Raw genomic sequence first — 13,901 nt, 5'->3', positions numbered from 1 at the left:
AAAAAAAAAAATAATAAAAACAGAGAAATTTGTAAGGAGGAAACTGCTTTACAGCACTCTATACAAGCTTGACAAACCCAATCTGTTGGATTGTTGTGAATTTTCTTATTCAAAGAAAAAAAAAAAAAAAAAAAAGGAAGTAAGGTCTTTGATAGAAGAGCCACAATGTCTGAGAGTTTGTTTACAGTAACAACCGATGCTTACTGGCCCAAAGAATGGGCAGGTGAGCAGATTGACTGTGCTGAGCCAGCTGCCAAAGGACAGTCAGTTCGCTGCTGCTTTCACTTGAGCACAAGGTTTTCCACATGGAGGACGGAATGAGGTCGAGAGGTTGATACATGTCCAGGCAGCTGGATGTCTGTCCTGATAAACAGCAGATCCGTGTTGAACGATCAAGGGAGGATCTGTCCATCACTTGCTCAGCCCCAATTGCATTTCTTCTCTGCGTCAGCTTCGGACGTCTCTTGCCCTCCTTCGGTTGTCTTTATCTCTTCTATATTAATAACGTCTCTAAGAAGAAAAGGGTGTAGGTGTAGTAAAAGGGGTATAAAATAAAAGTAAATTAGACATCAGAATGAATAATTTTGTATTCAAAGAAACTTTCTTGATCGACAGTTTCTCAGGCTTTCTGAAGGTCTTTAAATATTCCACTTTGGCAGCCTTTTCAGTTCTCTACCTCTTTCAGAACAATTAATTTTTCTATGTTTGTTTGTTAAGCCACTTAAATCTAATCAATGAATAAATTAGGCTTATGAAGGGAGCTAAGCTGAAAGGATGGATCTACATCTACAAATTAGATAAATTAGAAAGAAACGGTATTAAATGCGACCCAACTGTCAGATTGTCACAATCATACTGTTTGTTCCCATATTTTTAATAAATCCATCAAAATATAAACAGAAATCTAGAACTTCCAAAGTAAAATATAGCGTTCTAGAACCTGGCAGGTGATTCCCAAAGTGTAATTAAAGGAAAACTTGGCAGACAAGAAGTAAATAGATTTTTTTTTTAACAAAGTCTGACTGAAATAAACTGTAAAGACGGTTATTGCTCAGTACAGTAAGACAAGCAATAAATATTTATGTAAGCAATGTGTCCAACCTTGAAATGGATGCCAGCATGGTGATCAGAAGACAGCAGCTAACAGTTCTGCAAATCAACACAAAATGTGACCTGTGAAGCTTCATGGATCTCACGTTAGAATGTAGATATTTTAAAAACTACTTAACCTGGTTGATTTAAAAGGAAACAATATTCTGCAGAGACATCCATGCTAACTTCCACTTGCTAACTGTTATTGTTCCTTCTAACGACAATAACAGTAGCACCCCCTACTGGTGGGGGATATGTATCATCTGGATGAATGGTCATGAGATTTGATACATGGAAGCGTAATCTATTTAAGCTGTAAAATATTGGACCTAACAAAATAGTTGCCAAAGACAAATACTGGCTGTAATGCAGCAATATGAAGGTGAGAAGATGAGCTTAATGAACAGCATATGAGCTTAACGTTTGTATTTCATCTGTATGTCATCCTCCCAAAGACTTTCTGAAGCTTAAGCTGGGAATCTAGGGTATATCTAATGGAAATGATGACTTAAACAATACATGACTGCGCGCATTCATCTTGCCGATGTGTGAAGCCATTACAATGTCATTTAGTGACTGATGTTCAGTAATTTCTCTCACCGACGACAGCTTCTGCTCCTGCTGGGGGCGCTCCGTCTTGGGCTGGTTGTCTGTCCCTTTTGGCTCCGACATCTTCAACCCGTCCGCTTGCTGCTGTAGACGGGAAGCTGCTTGGAGGAAGGGGACAGATGTGTGGCTGTCATGAGTAATAAACTCAACCGTACAATGCTGCCAGCTGTTCAAGCTGGAAACAAAAAGAGATTTGAGAAAATGCAAAGGATTGATAGGACAGTTAGCCATTAAGACATGTGGAGTGGAATCCCGGCTAGCTTTGTGCTGCTACACCTTAGTCATTTAAGTAGCTCTCTAAGTTACATCTGATGAAGGGAACGTCTGTGCTCAAGTGCGCTTTGACGTGATTTGCCCAGGAAACAGAGAGCGTTCTTCTTTCTTTTCCCCAATATAGATTTTCTCATGATTCATGACACAGTCTGTCTGCTTCTTACACCTCCAGACTATCTCTGGCCTGGTAGTATGAGCCAACGTCTCGCAAACTCACCTGAAAAACTTCCCTGGCTGCAGGAACTGTCCTCCACGGCAGACCCATAAACAAACGAGTCTTTTTTTACTGGAGTAACACAAGACACACTGTCCTGTGAAAAGATGTATAATTCGATTTTTATACTTCCTTTTTATATATATATATATATATATATATATATATATATATATATATATATAAAAAATACATTTAAGAGGTAGCTTCAACCAAACTGTACAATACTACAGTTTGGTTGAAGCTACCTCTCTTAAATGGGAGTTAATACTCCAGGTGTACATTTGCTTTAAATCCTTTCTTAAATGCACATGGTTGAAAATAGATGACCTGCATAAACACATTAATATGTATGACTGTGCAGTCCATTTTCAGGCCCGTCATTATTGGGATGTGATGAAATCCATTGAGCCTTTTCATGCTCTTTGTTTTTACTGTGCAGGCAACAGCTGCCGACTTAAAACTCTGCTATTTCCCCCCCACAGTAAATATTAAACAAAAGTTAATGGAGGCAGTATAATCAGGGGAGAGATTCAAGCGTCTTTGTTTTCCCAGAGTGACTTTAATAATGTATGCACTTTCATAATGTGTTTATCAGTGTGCCTGCGTCTTGTACCCACCAGTCCAGTTTCATATTCCTCCTCGGCCTCGTGCTCCTCCACAACGCTGGCGAAGCTGCTGGCGTTGGAGGAGGAGCGAGACAAGTCCTGAGCCTCGGGGATGGAAGGCGCTCTGCAACACATCGCCAGACTACACACCTGGGTTACTTTGATCTTATTAACACCTGTCTCTTTTCACATATTTCACAAGCCTTCCCGTGTGTGTAACTTTAGCACGAAAGGAGATGGTCACCTGTTCTTTGTGGCTGCAAACTCCGGAGAACTGTGGGCGGAGGAGTTGCCTGATTTGTTTTCTTGTGACAAGTGGCTGCAGTCTGGAGTTTTCTGGGTGTTGGGAGAGACCTCTCGGCTGACGCAAAGAGGGGGAAATCAGGCGATGAAAACAAGCAAATTGGCTTAAGTTCTCCACTGATATGAAGAATGGAGTATTGTAAAAATATGGGTTTTATGACCAATAAAGTGCGCCTCTTAGTACAACTGAAAAATTGCTCATAAAAATCCACAAATGAACTGCTACATTGAACTTTATTTGATCACAACATGTAGCCTTGTTAAAATTTGCTAGTAGAATAGCAACAAATGCCTTGCAAAGGAAATTTGCCTCCTGAACCTTTTCGCATTTTGTTGAGCTGCAACTACAAACATCAATGTATTCATTGGGATTTTAGGGGGTATACTAACACAAAGTGAAGTGGAAGGAAAATTGTTTTCAAAATGCCTAAAAGCCAAGATTTGAAAAAGTGTGGTGTGAATTTGTATTCAGGTCTGGTTACTTTCCCACCTCGAAATAAAATTCAGTGCCAACAACGGCCATCAGAGGTCACCTAATTAGTACACTGTCCAGGTGAGTGTAATTTAGTCTCAGTCCAAATGCAACAGTTTTCTGAAGGCCTCAGAAGTTTGTTAGAGAACATTAATGAGAAAAAAGCATCAGGAAGACCAATGATCTCAGAAGACAGAGACACAGTTGTGGGGAAGTTGAGAGTGAGGTAAAGTTCTAAAACAATATTCCAACAGTTTTACTAAAAATGAAGGTGTTAAAATAATCTTCCATGGAAAATTAAATTTTTTTATAGAGGATTATGTCAAAAAAAAGAAAGTATTTTACAACCAAAAGACAAAAGTATTGACTCAGGGAAACTGAATACAAATGCACACCACACTTTTCAGATCTTTATTTGTAAGAATTGTGAAAACCATGTGTTACCATCTTTCACTTCAAACTTCTGCACTAAGACTGTGACTGTAAAGTAAGAAAATGTGAAAAATGTGTGGGCCTATCAGTCCTTTTGTAAGGTATGAAAAGCCATTGAGTGTCCAGCAAGACTTTGAGTCTGAGAAATGAATTAATTAGTTGTCCTTCCTTCCATCTGTTGCAACAACGTTCTGTCCTCACTACCCACTCCCTGCTGTACTCTCACCTCCTCTCTTGGACCTCCTGGATGTTCTCGATGCCAATGGCACTGCTGCGGCGCGAGCTAAAAGGTCCAGACTTTTTTCTGGTTGGGCTTTTCCCAGGAATGATCAATGACTAACAGGGTGCAAGAGAAACAAAATAGTAAGAGACACATTTTGGGGGAAGTCATTGGTGCAAAGCATTCATCATACTGTGTGTGCTGTAGCGCATATTGCAATGCTGCACTGTAGTGCAATTGAAGCAAATAAAATTCATCTACATGTATAAATATTCTGCTGACAATTTATGATCTGATGGTGATAAATGTTCAGAGTACTGTTTTAAAAAAACACACCAGGATTCAGACAACTGTGTATTTCATGTACTACATGCACATAAACGTACACACTCCTGTTAAAATTAGTAATGTCTCTGTAAACTATGACTTTTGCTTAAGTGTGCAAATGTCAAGAAATCCTTCTGGAACAACTAACGTAACTTCAGCTTCATCAGATTCACAAAAATAACTAAGCGCTGTTAGCTCAAAAGACTAAATGCTTACATCAAATCAAAAGGTGATTTAAATAAGTATGAATCTAAAGATGTGCACACCTTTGCAACCAGATTACTGCATCTTTGTAATATTTTGTTTTCTTTTTTGTCCAGGTTTTTGTGTTGAAGCTGAATTGTAGAAGCTGTAAGAGTTTTAGAAGTAGTACTTCTTTCTAATTTGTTGAAACACAAGTACATAAGAACACTCTCTTATGTATAGTGATATGATATCAATTTTGTAAGTATTACAGTACAATATCCAAGCAAAACACCCCAAAAGCAGGAACAAAATTGTATATTTGTTTTATCTGAGTTCAGACAAAAAGTTACGAATAAGGAAATTTAAGGGCATTCAGGCTTCAAGCTCTGAGATAAAGCATCAAACAGCTAAAACAAAACTACCCTCCCTCATGTCATTATTCATATTTTTGTTTCTATCAGTCAAATCATAAAACACATCAGTTTTTACTACATGAATGAATGACTTAAATGACATTGAAACATGTGGTTGCAAATTACATGTAATATTAACAGCACCGCCTGCAGCAACATAAACTACAACACATTCTAATCTAATGTCTTTTAGATTAGAACACAAGAATGTTACTAATTGTTCCATGAAGAGAACACATTAGAAATGCAAACAAATATGATAAACAGTAAGAGAGAAAATGCATGAACCTCTTCTATTGTTCCTATCCCTATGGCACTGCCTCGGCGTCCATATTTACTGGGACTTTTCCCCGCGACAAGCAATGACTGAGCCACACAAGATGGGGCAAAGGGAAGCAGAGAGGGAGAGAAAGGGGGAGATAAAAGATGGAAGAAGCAAGAGAGAGAAAGAAAAAGAAAGAACACATCATAAGATCTCATGCGCAGAGCACAAAGACTTTTAACAGCAGGGAGCAAAACAGCTTTAAAGGGGGCTTGCAGCATAACTTAAAAAGCAAACACGAGGAAAAGGAAATAGTGAAAAGCTTCGCAGGGTTAAGGAAGTTTGAGGTCAAACATAGGAGGATCAGCACAGCAGGCATGCTGGCAGGCACTGCCCCAAAGGACACAAGTTTGTTTACTGATGCATTAAGAGGAGGAGAAGGGGACAACTGGGGCTGACGTTCCAAACAGGTACTATAACATCAAAAAGCTTTTCATAAATGGGGCAAAAGAAATTCCCCAAAAGTTGAAACATACAACATTAAAAGGAGACACAAACAGGGCAAGGTGCTCTTGAGGTTTATGATAAGTGCCATGCATATTCTCTAGCCACACATCCACAAAGTTGCATCAAGTGTTTGCAATGAGGAGACACTCATTATGAAAGCATAGCAACGAGGGAGGGAGTCTGGGTAGTCATACAGCTGCTAGTCTAAGTTCACTTCAAACCCTGGAAGAGGGACTCAAAAACAATCACTTCCTTTATTCCAAAATAGGCACTGTTTTTCCCTAGCTAAAAGCCTGCCAATTTATGCTGCAACAACACTTCTTCGAAAAGAGGACAATGAATAAAATGCATAAAATCTTGTTTTATGTTTTTTTTTCCCCCTCTCCCCTAAACAGAAAAACAGGATTAACACAAACACCATGAGTCATAAATGGAAAGAGTCAATTAGTGAAAGATGAGTACAAACCAAGAGTGATTATAAAATGTCAGAAATAAAAGTAAGTGCTTTGGTGTTAAGAACATACAGATGAGGTGCCAGTAGAAGTACTTTGTCACGCTGCTTTTGAGTTGGGACCCTTCTGAACACGTGTTTACCCACTGTGCTGCGAAAACACCATGTCCTGAATGTGAGGTGTGTGTGTTCAGATGAGCGGCATGTCAACCAAAATGAGCTACTTACAATCCCTGGAGTTTTGGGGCTCTCTGCGGGATTATGGGTAAAGCTGCCACTGTGACTAGTGGAGACTGTGTGTGACTTCTTGTTACTGAGACCCATGGCGTCCATTGACTGGCTTCTGCTGCGGATGACCCGCTGCAGAGAGAACGAGGAGATATCCATAGTCAGTGGATCCACCTTCATATCGTGTGGAAACCCAGAACACTGACTAATATTCCCAAGTCTATAAAGGGAATTTATACCGTTTTGGTAACCCTTCTACATATGTGTAAAAGCCTTAACAGATTATTTTATTTTTTTTTTTCTTTCAATGTAGGATAAACTCATTCTGGAAAAATTAAGCATCTTCGAATACAAGATGGTCAGATTGTCTTGGAGTTTTAAATGTATAACTTCCTGTTTCTCTGGTGTGTACATATGGCATGACAGAGAGATCAGTTTCTCTTAGACAGTCATCAAAATGGGGAGGACAAGAGAACATGCCATTCAACTAGAGCAGAAGAATCAGCTGATGTTCGTAAGTCATAAGTCCAGCTGTAACTGGACTTATGACTTATGAAGTCATAAATCAGTTCAGGCAAAGCAAACTTGCCTGAACTTGCCCAAATCTTGACTTACTGTGATATTATAAAACAAAGCAAAGCAAAGCAATAAATAAATAAATAAATAAATCTGGAGCAACCACCAGTGGTTTCCTGGAACCAGAGTTGCAAACCAATTGTTTGGGGCTTGCTAAACACTACTGGGATTTAAAGTGGAATGATCTGGGGGCAGACGTATCATGATGTGGGGGAATTTCTCCTCTTTCTCAAAGGTAAGGAGAAGATTTCAATAAAAACCTGGTGACTTCTGGCAGAAAACTGAAACTGGACCATCACTGGGTTGGTGCAGGATTATTGATCAAAAACAGACCTAGTTCCATTAGAAAACCTCACATAAATGGATTAAATTTTTCCACTGCAATCTTTTTATAGTAGTTTTTGGCTAATTAATTAATTATATTTTATTCATGTCAGTTTGTTCTATTATTAATAAAACAGAGTTTATTAGATCTGTTGCTAGATGTGATTAAATATAAATGTTTTGAGGTGATTAATGAAATGTAGTTTTAATAGCAAGTGTTTTATAGGATGTGTGAGTAATATGTGTGTGAATACAAAGGTGTGTTGTGTATGCAGGACTGTTTCTTAACTTTTATTGGTAGTGTAGATCAATGGACAACAGGAAGAAAGTAAACTAAGGGTATGCTGCTTAAGAAAATGTTGCTTAAGATGAAGATACATCTTCATTAAAATGATCTATTATCAGCTGAACGTAGATGAGTCTGAAACATGAAGACGACTAAGACAAGGACTGCAAAAATTAAGAGACAGCAGGACAATGCAATCTACCCAGCTGTACTACAACAGAGACGAAGAAGAGTGGAAAATCTTTACAGATGTAACTTGCAAAGGTGGCAAAGACAAAGAGACAGCAAGTTAGTATTTGGCAACTTGGCAATAGAAGGGCAAGAGCACATTTAAGGTAGTCTATAAAAAAGGTTGGAGAAAAACTGGTTGACAGACATACTGAGATCAGCTGAGACTGAAGTTGAAGAAAAAAGGTTAGCTGAAGAAAAACATTAATGGAACGCTGCCCATGGGGAGATGTGCAAATTGCATCATAAGCTGCGTAATGAAGGGTCATTAAATTGCTCATCAGCTATCACAATTCCTGCTGCCATGCCTCAGTAGCTGGGTGTCGCTTCACCACGGTCAGTGATGGAGAACTCTCAGTCAGAGCAAAGTGCCTTTCATACACAAGAGGACACTCCGCAGCCTCCAAAGCCACAGCGCCATGTGAAAACCCACTGAGTTCAGCAGTCACAGCCAAGTGAGGACAGCAAATGCCAAAGGACTGGTCCTTTGAGATACTGCACATTTTCTATGCTTTGTTTCCTCATGTGTGAATACCCAGAATCCCAGCCAAGAGAAAGGAGAGGACGAAAAGAAAAATATCCGAAAAGTTTTTCCACTCATCACCACTCTTGCCCATGCATGTGCAGTTGCAGATAACCAGTGCACTTAATCAATAAAAAATAAAAAATAACGCGGTACCTTAAAGGACTCAAAGAAGCCGCCCCCTCCGCCTCCACCTCCGTTCTCCAGCTTATCTTCGTCCCCCCCCAGACCCATCATGGACTGGCTGTTAATGTGCAGCTCCTCGTACAATGTTTCCAGCAGGGCCGAACGTGTTCGCTCCTGTCAACAAACAAATCCACTACATTTTCAGTGACAGTACATCTAAAAATTCACTTTTGAGGACGATGAAGTCAGTAGGTTGCAGATAGATGCAAGCAGACGGATGCTAGATTGTAGCAACATGAATAAACACATTATAATAAATGGGGGAAAAAAATGACAATGTTTTCTTAAATATGCTTCTCACCTCCAGCTTTGCAAACTTCTCGGCCTTGTAGCAGGCGTACTCCGCATTGATAAGCTTCGTGAAGAGGAACTCATGGAATTCAGGGCCCTGAGGATGAAAAATACACAAGATTTGGAGAAGAATAAAGGAAGGTATATGGCGTCTCCCTGGGAAACAGATGTGTTTGTTTGGTTGCTGACCTTTCTGAAGATGGCGGGGTCAGGTAGAGCAGGTCCAAAGAAAGGTACATCATCTCTAGCTGTGACTGACACCTGAGCAAAAAAAAAAACAAAACAAAAAACAAACAAACAAAAAAAACATAAAAGTGAGAAAGATTGTTTTTTTGTTTTTGCATTTTAGACACACTGGTGAAAAGTGTTTCTGAATGGTGATGTCATTTATTAATCAGGATGTTTTTTAAGAGGTGAAAAAAAAATCCAAACAAACCTGGATCTATGTGAAAAAGCAATTGCAGCCCATGATCTTGTTAAATCATGAAAGAACTGTGATTAATCAAATTATCTTTGATTTATAGGCCACACCAAGGCCTGATTACTGCCCAACCACTAAAATTAAGAAAAACCCTAAAATGAGCCTGATCTGTCTGACAACATGAAGTAGGCTAGAAAAAAAAAAAAAAGGAAAGAAAACACATCTAAAGAAATTCAAGAACAAAACAGAATGTTATTAACATGTCTGAGTTTGGAAAGTGTTACAAAATAATTTCTAATGTTTTAATACTCCAGTGAACCACAGTGAGAGACATTATCCACAAATGGAGAAAATATGCACACATGCTGAAACCGCTTCTCAATTTTACTAAGAATCATTCAGAAAATCACATTTATTGACCAAAGAGACAAAAGGGTAAAGGTGTCATTTGGAAACTGATATGTATACAGTAATTACTGTGAGTATCATTATGTGATCTGAGAAGTCTTTGCTGATCTAGTATTTGTAGGTGCAACAAAAAAGAAAAAAAAAGAAACATAAGGGCAGTGTGTTATCAGGTTGCACAGCATATTGAAAGTCAAGCAAATGCATGTTGCGTCTCTTTTCATAACAGCAAAAACAGATGGTTTAATAGGTTATTGAGAGGGTTTTATTTAAGTTCTATTTCATAAGGAAAAAAAAATAACCATTTCTCCCTTGACTCTAAATAATTACGTCAAAACATTATGGTAATTTAAGAGATAACACTAGTAATTAGGATTCAGCCCTCTAAGCAAACTTCAAATGGATCTGAAACGTGTTTATCAGATAAACATGAAAATTTTATAATAGAAAACTGTCATTCTGTGAAACAAACCTTGTATGTAACATTGTCTGAGCATGCGTTCTCCACCTGCACAACAACATACGCATGCAAGAAGTTGGACTGGATCATGTCCGGTACAAAGGGAGTGTTTTCCTCCTGGAACACGATGGCCACAATGTCGTTGCCTATGTGCCTCTTCCTCTGCAGCTGAAGGGGGGAGCCACAAATACAGAAAGTTACCAACTTAAAAATATATGATAGCCAAGCCTAGCACTAAAAACACAGCTGTGTTGGAGAATCCTTCCCAAAACCTGCACTCAAAGATTGTCTGAGGAGGAATTTGTTTGGGTCCCAAAAGAATAGAGTAATCCTTGCTACATAAAATCCTCTCTAAGAGGTCAGTTCAGTTTTACAGCCAAACGTATGGTAACTCTCCCATCTCATGTTTGGGTGACATATATTACTAAAAGAATGAAGTATGAACGGTACGGGAAAATATATACATGATGTAGTTATTACAGCTACATTTCCCATATTTGATCCTTAAATATGTTTGCTAGGCTAATGTGTCACAGAAATGTGTCATTTGGAATAACAGAGAAGGTATTGTCAAACAAAGAGTGGGTGGTAGCCACACAAATGACTGTAGTAAAGTGTTTCCCTTGTTGCCAAAAAACTTTGAGTTGCCAAAAGGACACGTGCACTTGGAGGACACAGCACCCGTCCTGAAGTCTAAATCTTTCATGCAGGCAATCTACTTTTAAAAAAAAAAATCTGCCACTGCTAAACAATAGGGACAGATTCTTTTTGTGCTGAAATATGAATGCATGCCGTCACCTTACTGGCTTTTGCAAGGTATTCTAATTTAGTTACATAAATATCTAAGGAGATGACTTCATCTCCTTCTATCTAAAATTTATGTAGATTTCACTTTGCAGTGTCACATTAGTACTTGTTCCAGACATTTTTTTTTCATCAGATAGCAGAATACAGGTTATGAGTGCAGATCAGAATGTATATATGTACCATAATGGAATTCTTATCAAGAATATTGCTACCCAAATCAATCAGATGCATGTATGTCAGAAAGAAGTGACAGCAGATTCTGCTAACAGATACAGAAAGAGGGGAATTCAAAAATATTCTAAGAACATTCTTTGACCCTTCATGCTCCGACACTCCACAGGAGACTGTAGCCTTCCATCATTTATAGGGTTATTGAACAATATAATACAACTGTTAAATGAAGCTGCATCACATTCCCTCACCTGCCACTTTATTAGACACACCTCTCCACTTCCTTACGCTGAAAATGAGAGAACCTGTCAGACTGCAGCAACTCGTTGCACCTAGATGTGTTGATGATGACTTGCAGAAGATCAAACGGTGCATGAGCATGAGTCGGTGCAAGACCCGCTGTTCTGGGTGTTTCAGAAACTGCAGATCTGCTGGGAATTTCATGCACAGTTCTCTCTCTTATGGCACATGCATTCATCCTGCCAGCAGATTAAGATGATAGTGGTGAAATGGTGGGGAGAATATTTTCTTGGCCTGCTTTGGACCCATTAGTACCAGTTGAAAAGAGCATTGTTGAAAATCTGTAGCCCGCCTTGCCCAAACATCTCGAATCAGTCACCAGATCTTAATCTAATAAGGCACCCTGGGGGTGGGTAAAACGGGACAATCGCAACACGGATGAGCTTCTGACAAACCTTTTACAACTGCATCAGGCTGTCAAGGCAACTTGTTACAACAAAATCTCTGAAGAATGTTTCTGACTCCTTGCTGAATCAATACCACAAGGAATTAATAGTTTTAAAATGGAGTCCAACACGGTACTAGCGAGGTGTACCGAATAAAGTGGCTTGTAAATTTAGATTAAAAACAGTGTCTGCAATGTCAATGTGCCCTTGAAAAATGTCTCACAAGAAGAACAGTTGTATATCCAGCCCAACAGAGCCAATATTTACTCTGTAATTAAGAGATGATGATGGCATTTGCTTTTCCAGAAACAGTTCACTTGCTTTATAGCCTCTTCGAGTTACAGCCAGCCTGTTTGTCATGCTGTGAACAATCAACCATCTGGCTCTAAACCTGGGAGGTTTCCACAATGAGCCGGAGCCATAGCAGGCATGCATAAGCCAGAAATGGATTCAGAACTAAATAAAATGTTCAGACTAAATATTTGGTAAAAATCATAATAAATTCAAAGTGAAAGAGGCTGAATTCTTCTCAGGCATTTTCAAAAATGGCACAAAGCTGTGTTCTATATAAATCTTTAAAAGATTTCAAATAATTTTTATTTATCAGCGTTCAGAAAATATTAAGATTATTAAGTAATGTTAAGGATATTATTTTCAAAGGTATGGTGAAAACTGCATAAAAACTTTAATAGAACCTAGCTCCCTGGCAGTAGGAGTCATAACCGTTTCAGTCGTTTTAATTATTTATTGATAGATACTGGTGATAAATTTCTAAGACAATATTAAAGGTTGAATATTAGAGAACACATTATATGTAAATTCAGGCAGCCAGGTTGCTGCTGCTTCATCCCTTTATAGTTGACATTTTTAGTAGTTCCTCTCACACACACTTTCCGAACTCAGACAGCTTAAAATTTTTCAGCTTATTCTCTCCATGCAGATTTACTGCCAGGCCAGATCATCACTTTGGATAAATTCAGCCTACTTGCCTTCCAGAATAAAGGCTTTGGTTTTAAGTGTGCTCCCTGCCTCCTTTTTCCTGTTCCCTGATGAATCATCCCATGTGGGCGGTGTTTATGTCCTCTGTTTGTCTCCATGTCTTGGCTTTATGAACCAACTGTACAGGGTTACTTTGGTGACAAAGTTCAAACAACTCATGGCACTAAAGAGCTTCTGAGAACAAATGCAGCACTTTACAAAAACAATAGCAGAGAGATGAGAGTCTGCAGGCAGAAACCAACAGAGTAAGAATTTCAATGCAGGAAGGAAGGAAGAACTGCAGTGTTATTTCTCAACAACAGAAACAGGAAAAACTAAAAACATTTCCATTGCATTTTAACTTTATCACCTATAAGATTTTTGTAATTGTCTTCATATTTTCAGGCAAAACTCGGGAAGATTAGGGTCTCTGTTATTTTTTTTTAATGTACGAGTATAATATTTAGTTGGAACACAGAATGAGATACATTGTGTTAATTAGGGAAACTTAACAGATGGCAAGACTTAGCTGCACCAGTTAGCTGCAACCTTCTCAGTCATTAAAATAAATGATGGTTAACAGAGCAAACTGTTTATTTTCTAAAGCTGAATAAGAGCTGTTGACATTTCATGGCCTACAACTTTTCCAGAGAAAAGTGTCTGAGACATTATAGCTATGAGCACAGCTTTTCTGTAAAAAAAAAAAAAAAATGAAGCTCATTTTAAGTGTAGTTTCTCAACTATAGGACAACATGTTAAGATCGTTCTTTTTTTTTTTCTGGCAATTTTGATTCTAACTTATTTAATCAAAATAAAATGTACCCTTCCAAAAACAAATCAAATCCATGTTCATGTCCCTCCTGTGACATCACAGAGGAACCATCTGTTTTTTTTTTTGAAGAGGAAAGGGATAAACTAGAAATTATATACTGAAATATCTGCTATGATCATTTCAAGTGAAG

General features: G+C 38.5%; 1 protein-coding gene across 5 annotated transcripts; it reads right to left on the bottom strand.

The window, feature by feature from the left end:
- Positions 1–111: 111 nt before the first annotated feature.
- On the bottom strand, positions 112–11,901 carry rap1gapb (RAP1 GTPase activating protein b). Of its 5 annotated transcripts, XM_015031298.1 has the most exons (13): positions 10,310–11,900; positions 9,201–9,272; positions 9,022–9,108; positions 8,691–8,834; positions 6,598–6,729; positions 5,438–5,515; positions 4,230–4,339; positions 3,041–3,157; positions 2,809–2,938; positions 2,192–2,285; positions 1,693–1,799; positions 1,102–1,149; positions 112–510 (listed from the first exon to the last, which is right to left on the bottom strand). In XM_015031298.1, exons 1-12 carry the CDS (start codon positions 10,385–10,387, stop codon positions 1,141–1,143), a joined length of 1,158 nt encoding a protein of 385 aa, XP_014886784.1. In that variant the 5' UTR covers positions 10,388–11,900; the 3' UTR covers positions 112–510; positions 1,102–1,140. The 5 variants fall into 5 exon arrangements, with proteins under 5 accessions (XP_014886784.1, XP_014886783.1, XP_014886785.1 ...); XM_015031297.1 differs by lacking the exon at positions 1,102–1,149 and having other exon boundaries at positions 10,310–11,901; XM_015031299.1 differs by lacking the exons at positions 1,102–1,149; positions 5,438–5,515.
- Between the last annotated feature and the right edge of the window lie 2,000 nt (positions 11,902–13,901).

The sequence above is a fragment of the Poecilia latipinna genome, unplaced genomic scaffold (genome assembly GCF_001443285.1).
Source record: "Poecilia latipinna isolate Pla-1442-1.1 unplaced genomic scaffold, P_latipinna-1.0 Scaffold202, whole genome shotgun sequence".
Classification (NCBI taxonomy): Eukaryota; Metazoa; Chordata; class Actinopteri; order Cyprinodontiformes; family Poeciliidae; genus Poecilia; species Poecilia latipinna.
Note: the sequence above shows the minus strand (reverse complement) of the source record. Positions and strands in the feature narration are given on the sequence as shown.

Coding starts and splice junctions, on each gene's coding strand:
- rap1gapb (XM_015031297.1), bottom strand. CDS start 10,387: ATGATCCAGTCCAACTTCTTGCATGCGTATGTTGTTGTGCAGGTGGAG. Junction 6,730..8,690: donor GCTTCTTTGAGTCCTTTAAG/GTACCGCGTTAT, acceptor TTCTCTCTGCAG/CGGGTCATCCGCAGCAGAAG. Junction 5,516..6,597: donor GCCCCAAAACTCCAGGGATT/GTAAGTAGCTCA, acceptor TGTGTGGCTCAG/TCATTGCTTGTCGCGGGGAA.